This window comes from Pseudochaenichthys georgianus, chromosome 18, assembly GCF_902827115.2.
Source record: "Pseudochaenichthys georgianus chromosome 18, fPseGeo1.2, whole genome shotgun sequence".
Lineage (NCBI taxonomy): Eukaryota > Metazoa > Chordata > Actinopteri > Perciformes > Channichthyidae > Pseudochaenichthys > Pseudochaenichthys georgianus.
Window position 1 is genome coordinate 1,525,341 of NC_047520.1, and position 15,173 is coordinate 1,540,513.

The 15,173-nt window shown below is 50.0% G+C and overlaps 1 protein-coding gene across 1 annotated transcript in view; it reads left to right on the forward strand.

Moving 5' to 3' along the window:
- Nucleotides 1-14,955, forward strand: part of LOC117463708 (complement C3-like) — a 53,654-nt gene extending 38,699 nt beyond the window's left edge. The window contains exons 37-44 of the mRNA XM_071206489.1: nt 426-515; nt 602-704; nt 2,247-2,336; nt 2,950-3,042; nt 3,193-3,276; nt 9,128-9,272; nt 12,847-12,975; nt 14,667-14,955. Coding sequence (XP_071062590.1) covers nt 426-515; nt 602-704; nt 2,247-2,336; nt 2,950-3,042; nt 3,193-3,276; nt 9,128-9,272; nt 12,847-12,975; nt 14,667-14,703 — 771 coding nt within the window. The 3' untranslated portion in view covers nt 14,704-14,955. The remainder of the gene's footprint in view (nt 1-425; nt 516-601; nt 705-2,246; nt 2,337-2,949; nt 3,043-3,192; nt 3,277-9,127; nt 9,273-12,846; nt 12,976-14,666) is intronic.
- The last annotated feature ends 218 nt before the right edge of the window (nt 14,956-15,173 follow it).

The window sequence follows — 15,173 nt, forward strand, 5'->3', positions numbered from 1 at the left end:
AGAACTCATACACAGTAACCCACAACAAATGCACTTGTCACGGTTCCTGTTAAGAGAACGTGTGTGTGTGTGTGTGTGTGTGTGTGTGTGTGTGTGTGTGTGTGTGTGTGTGTGTGTGTGTGTGTGTGTGTGTGTGTGTGTGTGTGTGTGTGTGTGTGTGTGTGTGTGTGTGTGTGTGTGTGTGTGTGTGTGTGTGTGTGTGTGTGTGTGTGTGTGTGTGTGTGTGTGTGTGTGTGTGTGTGTGTGTGTGTGTGTGTGTGTGTGTGTGTGTGTGTGTGTGTGTGTGTGTGTGTGTGTGTGTGTGTGTGTGTGTGTGTGTGTGTGTGTGTGTGTGTGTGTGTGTGTGTGTGTGTGTGTGTGTGTGTGTGTGTGTGTGTGTGTGTGTGTGTGTGTGTGTGTGTGTGTGTGTGTGTGTGTGTGTGTAGTTGTCCAAAGGACATGGGCGCACCATTGCAAGATATGAGATGGACAAAGTCCTGTCAGAAAGAGGCTCACTCATCCTCTACCTGGACAAGGTAAGACGTTGCTGTTTCCTTCCTCCATACTTTTCCTCTCTGCCTTTCTCTTTGTGTTTGTATCTATATCTCATCTTTATCTACAGGTTTCTCACACACGACCAGAAGAAATCATTTTTAGGGTTCATCAGACAATGAAAGTGGGCGTCTTACAACCAGCGGCTGTATCTGTCTATGAATACTATGAGCGTGAGTCTTAGAGAAACCTCCATGTCTTTAGTTCCCAACATATGTCAGAGAATACAACACTGTCTAAAAGCAGGCATTATTATTTGTTCAAGTACTTAAAGGTCCCATGTCATGCTTTCCGGTTATGACTCGTCCCCTTGTGTGTTATGTAGGTTTTTCTGCATGTAAACGGTCTCCAGAGTCACAAACCCTCAATGTACACCCTGTAGCGAGTAAAACTCTAACACAGAAAATACCGGTCTGTGCTGCCCCAGAACGCCTCGTTGGACATTTCTCTTTTTCCATTGTTTTTATCCTGGGTATGGTGACATACCCATGCCCAAATGGACCCCGTGGATCTCCTCACACACACACACACACACACACACTCTAAAAGCGGCAAAAATGTGACACACTGGGGGGGGGGGGGTGCCAGTGGAGCCTCGCAGCGCGGCGAAACTGTGTCGCGCTTACGGTACGTCCACACAGCAGCTTCAGAAGCAACTTCCACCGCTTCCAACGCTTCTCTGCCCGTTGACTTTGAATGGGGATGACGTCACTTTGCCTCGCTTTTCCCCGAACTGCATTGTGGGGGAGCGAAGCGAAGATTTCCAGGATGTCCAGGATGTCCAGGATCTCCAGGATTCAAAAGTTCAGCAATGTTCAACTTTTGAAGCTGAGCTAGAAGCGCTAGCCAATCAAACACGTTTATGCAAATCTGACAGTAGAAGCACTAGCCAATCAAACCGCGTGTAAGCAGGGAGAACCAGACTGCAGTTCATTTCCTCATATTCCAAACGAGAAGTTACGGTATTAAATCACCCGGTTCTTTACGACCAGAACTATTAACGGGATACAAACCGGAGGAACCAGGCATGGAGGGAGGTGGCAGAGACAGTGGGTGAAACTGGTAGGTTTTTGCCTGTTTGGGGAGTTTATATATATATATATTGCTCGCATAAAATCCCCGGGGTTTTTTGCTTTGTATGTCGGGGGCGGGAAATTCATGTGATTGGTTGTTGGTCGCATTGCTCGCAAAAAATCCCCAAGCTGTCAGACGCGCCGAGCTCCAAGATTTTCAAGATTTTTGAAAAGCTGCTGTGTGGACATACCGTTACCCTGTAGGTGCGTCGCGTTTGGGGGTGTGGGGGGGGATGCAGGTGCTAGTGGAGCTTCGCCCAGAACCCCCCCTTCCTGCGTCCATTTGCGATGTCTCGCAGCAAGCAGGAAACCACACCAGTAAGCCAGCTCACACTGTCAGCTCCTCGCAGCAGCGAGCCAGTGGGCGAGCTGACCAATTGGAGCACACTGGGCTCACAGGGAGGGGGGGGGGGGCAGGAGCTCCAACAAGGCGTTTAGGACAGAGAGGGAATACACATACTATACAGAGATGCTGTATGAGAAACCAATGTAAGTTTGGAACATTGAACAATGTAAATATATTCTCGTAGACCTCAACAATGGAATTATGATCAATGGAAATGGCCATGACATGGGACCTTAAATATATCTTTTATAAAGTACCGTAAGAACCTGCTTCAATATCTTTCTCTTCTATTGCAGAAACACATTGTGTGCAGTTCTACCATCCAGAGAGGAAAGGTGGACAGCTACTGAAGCTCTGCAGAGATGATGAGTGCACATGTGCTGAAGGTAAACGGGTCAAAGCAACCTTATCCATCAACTGTAAACTTTTATTTGTTCCATTTTTTATTCTAAATAACACAACACTTACATTGTGCTTTGTAGAGGTAGACTGCAGGTCTGAGGTATGAGGTCTGCAGCAGTGTATCATCATACTTTGAAAACAAAGACTCAGAGGCTATACAGCTATGCTAGTAGCTGAGAGTCTTACCTATGCAGCACTAAATGCTATTCCCCAATCATAGTTGTGGAGATATGTCAGTGTTGACCCAAGTGTTGGAGCCACTAAACGACAGACAGACGTTGTCCCCATGAAAGCCACACTGCAAGCATCGAATCATAATGATATCACCAGGAATTGTCTCTCAGATTTATAACATAAATCAAGGAGTTGTACTCCTTGTGAGGAAAGCACTTAGCTTCACATCTGGTAAAGGAGAATGCTGTAGAATTGAGTTTGCAGTAAATCACCAGATTGAAACATAAGCACCTGAAGTCTAAAAGAAACCTCACTAATAATCTAAATGGTGACGTAAATACAGCTGCCATCATCCATGCTCATGTACTACGATGAACATTTGATCGGATGTGTTATAACTTTATGCCAATTGTGTATTTCCAGAGAACTGCAGTATGCAGAAGAAGGAGAAAATCAGCAATGAACAGCGCACAGCTAAGGCTTGTGAGACTACACAAACCAGCAAAATAGATTTTGGTAAGAGAGCATAAATGGATTGAATTTACTCAATATGGTACTTTTATACACTAACAATGCATTTGTTTGATTGTGTGTGTCTAAGAGGTTGGGAGAAGAAGTGAGTAATGAAACAGATGAGCTAACAATCTACAATGTGTCTGTCCTCAGTGTACAAAATGAAACTGGAAGTGTTTGAAGATGAGTTGTCCACAGACATTTACAAAATGCGAGTTCTGGCTGTCATCAAAGAAGGTGGGTATCTATTAACTGCTTAAAATGGAGTAGCCCCTGATGTTTCTAGGGTGCCGTAAAGGGTTAGGTGACTTAACAGTTGGTTTACCTCCTTTTTAAATGTTGTGTGCACATTTACTCTCCTGTCAGACAATAAAATACAACTTTTAAAATGTTGGTGAATGCATTTATGTCTGGCAGTTAGATGTCAACACCGGTCATTTTCATGTTTCTAGGCAAAATAGGATGTACGACTTGTTTTTTCATGTATTAGTGCAGTAAGCAGCTTGTTGGCTGGATAATTATTATACAGTCGTGAGTGGGATACATTTAAAGGGGCCCTATTATGCTCACTTTTATGATTCATATTTATATTTTGGGGCTCTACTGCGACATGTTTACATGCTTTAATGTAAAAAAAAGTGCTTTGGTCTGAAACCAGAGCCCAGTCTGCTCTGATTAGTTAGCTGGCCGGCTCTGTTGTGATGGGTCAACCACTTGGAGTTGTCCCGCCCCTTAGCCTCTCATGTAAGATGTGTTGGGGGCTAGACAATAGAAGCGCAAGTGTTATGTAGTGATGTCACTATGTCGCAGTAAACAAGTCGTCCAATGGAAGAGTTTGGAGCAGGGGGTGGGAGTGTGTGTCTGAAACGATAGTTACGGCTGTAACTACGGTTCTATGAGTCCCGGATGACCGCCAGAGGCGGTGCTTTAGCACTGGATATGTCCATCGCGCGCATGCGCAGCTCGAGTACCAATAACAACAAAATCACCTGTGACCCACGTGACACCGGCTATATCCGCCGGTATTGTCAGAGGATCTGTTCCCCGAATCTTCTCGCGAGCACACAAGAATTCTGAGTGACAGGGAACTCTGGCGGTCATCCGGGACTCATAGAACCGTAGTTACAGCCGTAACTATCGTTCTATTTCGTCCCTACTGACCGCCAGAGGCGGTGCTTTAGCACTGGATGACCTATACCAACAATGTCATGAAGAATCCAAGCCCTTGCTCACCACTGGAAGCAGCGGAGCTCGGCAAAAGGACCACGCCCAAAGAATGGGGAGTGGCGACATTGACCTGATGACAACTGGAGAATGTGCCAGAAGACGCCCACGACGCCGCGGCGCAGATGGTCTCCAGGGGCACCCCTCTCAGGGCAGCCCAATATGTTGAGATGCTCCTTGTAGAGTGGCATCTCAGCCTGGTGGCAGGGGGCGGCCACTGGCCCCGTAAGCCTGTGAGATGGTATCGACAACCCAGTGGGGAAGCCACTGGTTAGAGGGCCTAACCTCCTTTAGTGCCGCCAGGGCAAACTCAAGAGTTGCTCCTCCTGCCGTATACAGGCAGTAGCCTTGATATACGCCCTTTGGGCACCCCCCGGGCACAGCAACTTCGATGTGCCGTACTCCTGAATGTCAAAGCGTGCCAGCTGGGCAGGCTGATTGAAGTGAGTTTGTGGAAGGACCCCGGGCGGGAATGCCACATTTGCCCAAAGGGCAACGCATGAGAGTCCCACCTAGGGCATGTATTGTTTATGGAGAGGACATGCAACTCCCCGACTGGCTTCCCTGAGGCTATGGCAAGCAGAATGCTGCCTTCGTGGGCAGCCACCTAAGCCCCACCTGGGCCAGGGGCTCGAAGGGAGGAGGTGATAGGGCATCCGGCAGCAAGGGCAGGTCCCAAGCCGGAGCCCTCGGGGTGCAAGGGGGACGCTGCCGTAAAGCCCCTCTCATAAAGAGGGACACCGACCTGTGGCACCCCGCCGTGGCGCCGTCGACCCGAACATGTTGGGCAGAATCGCAGCCACATAAATTCAGAGTGGAGTGAGAACATCCACTATCTAGAAGGGACTGTTGTCTATGCAACAATGTACATGCTGTCCCCAAGGAACACGCACATTCTTGCCCCCCAGTTAGGGTAGAAAGTGCGTGAGTGCAAGCTGCACGGCCCGAAGCTCTAGCCCGTTGACCCGGCGCGCACTCTGCTGGGCAGACCACTGACCCTGAACGGTCCTGCCCTGCCGCACTGCACCCCACCCTGAGAGACATGCACCTATGGTGATGGTCTCCTGGCGGGATGGGATGGCGCCCATGGGCACGCCTACCAGAGATAGGCCTTGCCCCTCCAGCGTGACGGAGAGTGGAGCAATGCTGCGACACCCTGACTTCACTGTGCCTGTGCCACTTGGCGTCCAAGTGAAGGCTGTTCAGCCACATCTGCATGGGGCACAACGACAGCGGGCCTAAGGGCCCAGCGGCCGAGGCAGCTGCCAGTCTGCCCAAGGGCCGGAGGAACTGAATATAAGGCACCCTCTTGCCCGGCCCACGTGGAAGTAGGCATCCCTCGGTTGGGAACCACTCCACCTGTGCGTATGCAGTAGTCAGCATATAGAATGGCAGCACCTTCAGGAATCTGTTGATTCCTCTGAGGTCCAAGATCGGGCGAAATCCGCCGACTTTCTTGCTCACGAGAAAGTATGCCGAGTAGAACCCCCTGGCTGAGCAGAGGGTCTTACTGGGTTGATTGCGTCCTTGGACAAAAGGACGGACAACTCTTGGCCCAGAGGTAGGGCCCCTGCCGGATCACTGACGACTGTCAATTAGACCCAGCCGAAGGCTAGGGGCCGGAGCTGCGGTCCGTACCCCTGGGTTAAGGTGAAAACCACCCAAGGGACGGAAGTACAGACTGCCCAGAAACTGAGCTGCTGCTGGGAAAGCAGCTGCCGACCACCCCCGGGATTTCAGAGCCCAGCCCCCCGGACCCTGGAGCCTCTTGGGGGGGGGTTCCGGTAAGGCTCTGGGGCACGAGGCCGCCTGGAAGGCGGGTGACATGGGGCACGAAAGTCCTTGGGAGGCGGTTGAGTGGGCCGCTAAGACCTCTGCAGACCACCCCTGTAATCCAGCGGCTGAGTGCGGCTGCTAGAGCGGCCCCTGGGCCTGCTGGGAGTGGGCACAGGTCTGCGAGGACCCGAGTGCTGCTGCCTGGTCTGCCTAGCTGGCTGCTGCCAGACGTTCCACCTCAGTGATTCGAGCCACTCTGAGCACCCGAGGCATGCAGCTACAGCTCATGCAGGCGTTTACCGTGAGAACCTCCCTCAGATGCTCGAATTTCGTCCCCACTGACCGCCAGAAGTGGCCGAGGCAGGAGGGGCCGCGGTCGTGGCCGTCCTCGGGCTCAAGAGAAACCCTACAGGCGCTACATGAATGAACCATTCTGTAGGTAGCCAGATGCAGCGTAGCCAGGAGCGGGTGCGGGAACACAGCCTTCACCAGCTACCTGCTTAATGGAAAGAGTAGAGCGTTGCTGCTACTCGCCGAACAGAAAGAGGGATGTAAGTACACCCACGTTACGGCAGACGGAGCGGGAGCGAGATCACTGCCTTCACCTAGCTGGATTAGTAAATAAGGCAGTTTACCAAGAGCGGGGGCGAAAACACTGCCTTCACTGGCTGAGCTAGAGGCGAGTGCCAGATGCAGCGTAACCGAGAGCGGGTGCGGGAACACAGCCTTCACCAGCTACCTGCTTAACAGAAAAAACAAGGCGGTTTGGCGTCTACCAGGAGCGGGGGCGAGAACTGCCTTCACTGGTTGAGTTAGAGACGAATGCCAGATGCAGTGTAACCGGGAGCGGGTGCGGGAACACAGCCTTCACCGGCTACCTGCTGAACGGGAAGAGTAGAGCGGTGCTACTACTCGCCGAACAGAAAAAGGGATGTAGCTACATCCGCATTACCGGTAGAGGGAGCGGGAGCGAGAGCACTGCCTTCACCTAGCTGGGTAAAATAAAGAAGCTAACAGTATACGCAAGACATTAGCCGAGCGGCTGCTGCTAACGATCAAGCGAGATCAAGTCAAATAACACACATGTTTAAGACCAGATAACTAGCTTCTAAAGAATAGAATAGCACAGAGTCGTAGTTACAGCAGTAACCATGGCCAGGGCTCACACGGCATCTAACCGTAGTTACAGTAGTAACTATGGCCAGTACTTACACGGCTTAGAACCGTAGTTACAGTCGTAACTCTGGCCAGTACTTGCACGGCTTGGATACTTACACAGCATAGAGCCGTAGTTACAGTAGTAACTCTGGCCAGTACTTGCATGGTTTAGAACCGTAGTTACCAGTACTTACGGCTTAACCCCGTAGTTACAGTATTAACTATGGCCAGTACTTACACAGCTTAGAACCGTAGTTACAGTAGTAATTATGGCCAGTACTTACGGCTTAGAACCTTAGTTACAATAGTAACTGTGGCCGGTGCCTAAAAGTGTCAGCCAACGGCTGCCCACTAGACAATATAATATTGGGAGGATGAAATCCTCCTTAATGGCCATACATGCAGAGCACACGGCACACACAGTGAAGATTGTTCTCTGCATATCGTCCTAGTGCTAGGAGTCTAGTACTAGGAGCAGTAAATACCACGATATAGCGCTACTGCAACCACACCATGCGTTTACCGGGAGCAGCAGCGAGAGCACTGCCCTCACCGGCTGAGTTAAATAATTAAGCTTAACCGTACATGCAAGGTGTTAGCCAAGCGGCTGCTGCTAACAATCAAGCAACCAAGTCAGAACACAATGATCAACACATGTTACAGACCAGATCATTAGCTTCTAAGAAAGAGAACAGCCCGCATAGAACCGTGTCTGGTTACAGTAGTAACCGCACATGCCGAGCACACAGCACCCGCCGTGAAGATGTTCTCTGCCGATCATCCTAGTGCTAGGAGTCTAGTACTAGGAGCAGTAATACAACGAACTAGCGCTACTGCAATCAAACCCTATGCTACAGGGAGCGGGAGCACTGCCCTGAGTTAATAGTTTAGCTCAACAGCAAGGTGTTAGCCAAGCGGCTGCTGCTAACAACCAAGCGACCAAGTCAGAACACAAATGTTAAGACCAGATAATAGCTTCTAGGAAATAGAAAGTACTTACCTTACTTTCTGCATCTAAACGAAAAACGGGTTTAAAGTATTTAAAGTTTAAAGGCTTTCCATACTAAATCGAATGAGGGACGCAGCCAAAGCTGGGACTCAAATGCTAATGATAGCTCGGGCACAACGCCACAAGCAGAACTTTCAGAAGAGCATAAGGGCAACTTTATGGGAGAGGAAGCGGGAACACTGTCGTCACCAGAAAGTCTAAGCCACAAACAATCAGACGGTAATCAGGACAACTTGGCTGGGAGCGGGTGTGGAAACACAGCCATCACTAGCAACAAGCTGACACAAACCTGTCTGTCGCGGCTCTGCACAGCCGGCGCAGCTCCTGGAGGACGCGTCTAACGACCCGTAGCTCCGACTGTCAGTCGCGAAGCTTCACGCGGCCAGCTGTTTTGCAGAGAAATCCCTCCGATCAAACGCTCAAACCTGAACGCTGTAGGCTACGAAAACGTAGCCACGGTACCCTCGCGCAGCGAGAAGATGAAAAGGAACAGATCCTCTGACAATACCGGCGGATATAGCCGGTGTCACGTGGGTCACAGGTGACTTTGTTGTTATTGGTACTCGAGCTGCGCATGCGCGCGATGGACATATCCAGTGCTAAAGCACCGCCTCTGGCGGTCAGTAGGGACGAAATAGAACTCACTCTGGAGGGAACACAGGGATTTCAGCCTTTGCAGACCATTTACATGCACAACAACCCATACAGTATAACTGCAGGAGAGGGAAACCCCAAAAAGCAGAATACAGCCCCTTTCACTTTTGGACAGAAGGCAAATAAGTGCGTTTCCAGGAACGTTTGTTCCTTTCAGAATGATTCCACTGGAAATATGTAATAATGAAATACTTTTGTTTTGTGATGAATGATTAGCTATCCATTTGATCCTCACCTTTTCTTTGTTCTCCTCATTTTAAATAACAGGAACGTCTGATGTGGGTCCCCTGAATAAACTTCGCACATTCCTCAGTTATCCGCACTGCAGGGAGTCTTTAGATTTGGTTGTTGGCAAAACGTACCTTATCATGGGAACATCAGATGATATTCACAGAGATGAGGCACATCAAACGTAAGTTAGATCTTTCTGTTTCACGGCTTTTTATACTAAATCAAGTCAATATTTGTTTTACTTATTTACTGTTGCCATTGATCAAGTAATAAAGTATCCAGAAGGAGCAAGGATTTTCTTATATTATGTTTCAATGTCCTCTCTGAAGAACCAGCACCTTACCGTGGTAGAGAGGTTTGTGTGCCCTGATGAACCTGGGGGCTGTGTTGTCTGGAACCTTGTGTTCCTGGTAGGGTCTCCCATGGCAAATTGGTCTCAGGCAAGGGGCCAGACTAAGATTGGTTCAAAAGACCTCATGAAAGGAAAAACAAGAAGTGAGGATACCCGGCCCGGAGGAAGCCCGGGGTCCCCTTCTGGAGCCAGGCCCAGAAGGAGGACTCGTCGGCGAGCGTCTGGTGGCCGGGCTTGCCACGGAGCCCGGCCGGGCCCAGCCCGAAAAGGCAACGTGGGCAACACCTCCGCTTCTCTGTCCCGCGGGCCCACCACCTACGGGAAACATCGATGGGGTCGGGTGCGCTGCCAGACGGGTGGCAGTGAAAGCGGAGGGTCTCGACGGACCAGACCCGGGCGGCAGAAGCTGGCTTTGGGGACGTGGAACGTCACCTCTCTGGGGGGGGAAGGAGCCGGAGCTTGTGCGGGAGGTGGAGCGGTACCAGTTGGATCTGGTTGGGCTCACCTCTACGCACAGCGCCGGCTCTGGAACCTTACTTCTGGATAGGGGTTGGACTCTATTCTTCTCCGGAGTTGCTCAAGGTGTGAGGCGCCGGGCGGGTGTGGGGATACTCACAAGTCCCCGGTTAGGTGCTTCGTTGTTGGAGTTTACCCCAGTGGACGAGAGGGTCGCCTCCCTACGCCTGCGGGTTATGGGGGGGAAAACTCTGACTGTTGTGTGTGCTTATGCACCCAACAGCAGTTCAGAGTATTCGGCCTTCTTGGAGACCCTGGAAAGAGTCCTGTATGGGGCTCCTGAAGGGGACTCCTTAGTCTTGCTGGGAGACTTCAACGCACATGTGGGCAATGATGGAGACACTTGGAGGGGCGTGATTGGGAGGAACGGCCCCCCTGATCTGAACCGGAGTGGTGGTTTGTTACTGGACTTCTGTGCTAGTCATGGATTGGCCATAACAAACACCATGTTCGAACATAAGGATGCTCATAAGTGTACGTGGTACCAGAGCACCCTAGGCAGAAGGTCCATGATCGATTTCGTTATCGTATCATCGGACCTGAGGCCGTATGTTTTGGACACTCGGGTAAAGAGAGGGGCGGAGTTGTCAACTGATCACCATCTGGTGGTGAGTTGGGTCGAGTGGCGGGGGAAGCCTCTGGATAGACCTGGTAAGCCCAAACGTGTAGTTCGGGTGAACTGGGAACGTCTGGAGGAGGCCCAAGTTCAGGAGGCCTTCAACTCACACCTCCGGCGGAGCTTTTCGGGCATTCCTGTGGAGGTTGGGGACATTGAACCAGAGTGGTCGGTGTTCAAAGCCTCTATTGCCGAAGCCGCGGTGGGGAGCTGTGGTCTCAAGGTCTTAGGTGCCTCAAGGGGCGGTAACCCTCGAACCTCCTGGTGGACACCGGTGGTCAGGGAAGCCGTCCGACTGAAGAAGGAGGCCTTCAGGGATTTGTTATCCCGGGGGACTCCCGAAGCAGTTGCAAGGTACCGACAGGCCCGAAGGGCAGCAGCCTCATCCGTGGCCGAGGCAAAGCAGCGGGTGTGGGAGAAGTTCGGAGAAGACATGGAGAAGGACTTTCGGGCGGCACCAAAGTTGTTCTGGAAAACTGTCCGACACCTCAGGAGGGGGAAGCAGGGAACCATCCAAGCTGTGTACAGTAAGGATGGGACGTTGTTGACCTCAACTGATGGAGTGTTGGGACGTTGGAAGGAACACTTTGAGGAACTCCTGAACCCGACAACTCCGCCCTCTATGTTAGAGGCAGAGCTGGAGTATGACGGGGGATCAACGCCAATCTCCCGGGGGGAGGTCACTGAGGTCGTCAAACAACTCCACAGTGGCAAAGCCCCGGGGGTGGATGAGATCCGCCCGGAAATGCTGAAGGCTCTGGGTGTTGAGGGACTGTCATGGTTGACACGTCTCATCAACGTTGCGTGGAAGTCGGAAACGGTACCGAAGGAGTGGCAGACCGGGGTGGTGGTCCCCCTTTTCAAAAAGGGGGATCAGAGGGTGTGTGCCAATTACAGAGGCATCACACTACTCAGCCTCCCCGGGAAAGTTTACTCCAAGGTACTCGAAAGGAGGGTCAGGCCGATTGTCGAACCTCAGATTGAGGAGGAACAATGCGGATTCCGTCCTGGTCGTGGAACGACGGATCAGCTTTTTACTCTCGCAAGGATCCTGGAGGGGGCCTGGGAGTACGCTTATCCGGTCTACATGTGTTTTGTAGACTTGGAGAAGGCGTATGACCGGGTTCCCAGGGAGTTACTGTGGGAGGTGCTGCGGGAGTATGGGGTGAGGGGGTCTCTACTCAGGGCCATCCAATCTCTGTACTCCCAAAGCGAGAGCTGTGTCCGGGTCCTCGGCAGTAAGTCGGACCCATTTCCGGTGAGGGTTGGCCTCCGCCAGGGCTGCGCTTTGTCACCAATCCTGTTTGTAATATACATGGATCGGATTTCGAGGCGTAGTCGTGGGGGGGGGGGTCTGCAGTTCGGTGGACTAAGGATTGCACCACTGCTTTTTGCAGATGATGTGGTTCTGATGGCTTCATCGGTCTGCGACCTTCAGCACTCACTGGATCGGTTCGCAACCGAGTGTGAAGCGGCTGGGATGAGGATCAGCACCTCCAAATCTGAGGCCATGGTTCTCAGCAGGAAACCGATGGACTGTCCACTCCAAGTAGGGAATGAGTCCTTACCCCAAGTGAAGGAGTTCAAGTATCTCGGGGTCTTGTTCTCGAGTGAGGGATCAATGGAGCGTGAGATGGGCCGGAGAATCGGAGCAGCGGGAGCGGTATTGCAGTCGCTTTACCGCACCGTTGTGACGAAAAGGGAGCTGAGCCGGAAGGCAAAGCTCTCTGTCTACCGGGCCATTTTCGTTCCTACCCTCACCTATGGTCATGAAGGATGGGTCATGACCGAAAGAACGAGATCGCGGATACAAGCGGCCGAGATGGGTTTCCTCCGCCGGGTGGCTGGTGTCTCCCTTAGAGATAAGGTGAGAAGTTCGGTCATCAGGGAGGGACTCGGAGTTGAGCCGCTCCTCCTTCGCGTCGAAAGAAGCCAGTTGAGGTGGTTCGGGCACCTAGTTAGGATGCCACCTGGGCGCCTCCCTAGGGAGGTGTTCCAGGCACGTCCAGCTGGGAAGAGACCAAGGGGTAGACCTAGGACCAGGTGGAGGGATTATATCTCTTCGCTGGCCTGGGAGCGCCTTGGGATCCCCCAGTCAGAGCTGGTTGATGTCGCCAGGGAAAAGAAAGTTTGGGGCTCTCTGCTGGAACTGCTACCCCCGCGACCCGACCACGGATAAGCGGGAGAAGATGGATGGATGGATGTTTCAATGTTACAGATAGGTCTTCATCATGTGAACAGCTAACATATTTTTCACTCTGCTCTCCTTAGGTATCAGTATGTACTTGGAGAAAGAACCTGGATCGAGTACTGGCCCACAGTAGCTGAGTGTCAAGCTGATGAACACAGACCTACCTGTTTGGGCATGGAGGATATGGTCCACGACTTTGGATGTCAGGGGTAGGGAAACTCAAGAAAATTCATTATTTTTGGAATTGTTTATATTTCGACATTATTCCCATCTTGTACGACTTTCACTGCTATAAGATGTATGGGCTTACAATGTTGCAGTCACGATCTGTGACAGCAACAGAAACAAAGTAAACAAAAGAAAGGAGGTAGGAGATGATTAAATGCACACAGATGCAGAAAAACATATTTAACTACTTACTTATCCATCTATTTTCTCACTATGAGGTTAGGTTGAAGACATAGTAATTTACCTTTGACTTTTTGATTGTCGCTTCTTCTTATCAAGATTGATGCAACAAACAAGTTAAGTTTTTAGAGAGATTTAGAAAACCGGAAGCTGCGATACACTCTGGTACCATTAGCAGCTAATATAAAATCTCTGATTTTTACATTAAAATGGAATTATGTATTATCAATATGTTTTCAAAGTGACAGACACATTGGATGGATTAACCTTCAGATGCGTTTTTATCGTTTTAATGCCATTGAACACGACTTTTGATCAGAAACCAACAGCTAAAGTGAGACAATCTCCCGTGTTTGCTCCGTAACGCTACGTGTTGTGATGTCTGTGTTTGCTTCCCCTGTCGCGAGTTCTGATCGCTCAGTGATGATACTAATACCTATAGAATCTGTGGAATCTCAGCTTTAATCTGAGACCCAGAAGTAGTTGTACTGTAATGTAGCATATTATTTTCGATGGCGTTTTTGTATGAGATCAGTATGACAGATGAACAGATCGCCACTGGGCTTAAAACACAGCCACGCAAAAACTGTGGCATGTGTGTACAGTACAGCTCCTTATCAAGCCCCCTGGAAGTGCTCCGGACTCTGTGCCTAAAATGTGTTGTGTCCAAACGGCGGTACTGCAACTTCCTTATCATCGGTCCCGTGGGTTAGATGCATGTTCATAATGCCGAGGAAAATAACTCTCAGAATAACGTTATTAGCACATTTTACAACTTGAGGACCGAATGTTTTTAATAAGGGCTATACAAACGTTCATACTGGGTAGTTTATTTAGTTTAAAAAAAAGTATCCAATGATTTACAGACGTATCTTTCCCAATGTTAGTCAATGGGAAAAAGTCTTTCCGGCCCGGCGACTGATACGGAAGTGTAGTACTGCCGTTTGGCCACAACGAATATTTTCCTCAGAGTCCAGCGCACTTCCTGGGGGCTTGGTTATTTTTCTCTGACAGCCAGGTAATCTGTGACGATTCGCTCTCTCAAAAGCTCCGCCATTTTGTCCTCATGCGCCAATGAGCAGCTCTCATAGGAAAGAACGAGACCCCGCCTCCCACGCTGTATCCAGTTCTTATTATACATCCATGTTCCTTATGCGTACTGCAATTTTTGCGGAGCGGCGTTCCGGCAGCACAGACGAGACATATACCACGTGATGACACGTTAGACTCGTGTTGTGTTCAAGGAACCTGTCCTTGGCCAGGAAAAATAGGTACTCGTAGACCATATACGGCCCGGGGGCCGGATGTTCCCTTCCCCTGCTTTAGACAAACAATTTAAAAGACAAAATCAACTAAATGTATTGAAAGAACAATCTTTAACCTGAGATATTAGTTATACAGTAATAGTATTGACAATCTAAAAAAACTGAGCAATTCAACAGTTCACTTTATATATCTTATTGTCTAAAGCATTTATTATTTTGGTGTCCAGAGAGCTGCAGAGACTTCAGGGAGAAACCTCCGTGTGATGGACGTCCTGTCTGTTGGTTTGGAGAGGACTGAGGGTCTTTCCTCAGCGAGGAGGACGAGGCCTGATGGAGGAGCCCATGCTGGGCAAAGCTGATACCAACTGCACAGGCCTAGTCTGTCATTTTATTTGACTAAATGTGTTTACTTATACATGTAATAGGTTTACACCTTCTGTCCATATGTGCTTTTTATTCCAAATATGTTTGATTAACTTTTGGTTCACATTTCAATAAATGTAATTTGTATTTGCACTCCTTTTGTCCATTATTCTTATTGAACATGTTAGATTACACCAGTGGATCTCAAAGTGGGGGGCGCAGAGGCATGACAGGGGGCGTGAGAGACCAGGAGGAAAAATGGTTATAAAAAATCATCATTTGAAAAATTATTGATACGAAAATAATATGATGTACTATTACGTCTGGGTCTCTGTGTTTCATTAAAGCTCGGCTCTGTGTGTGTGTGTGGA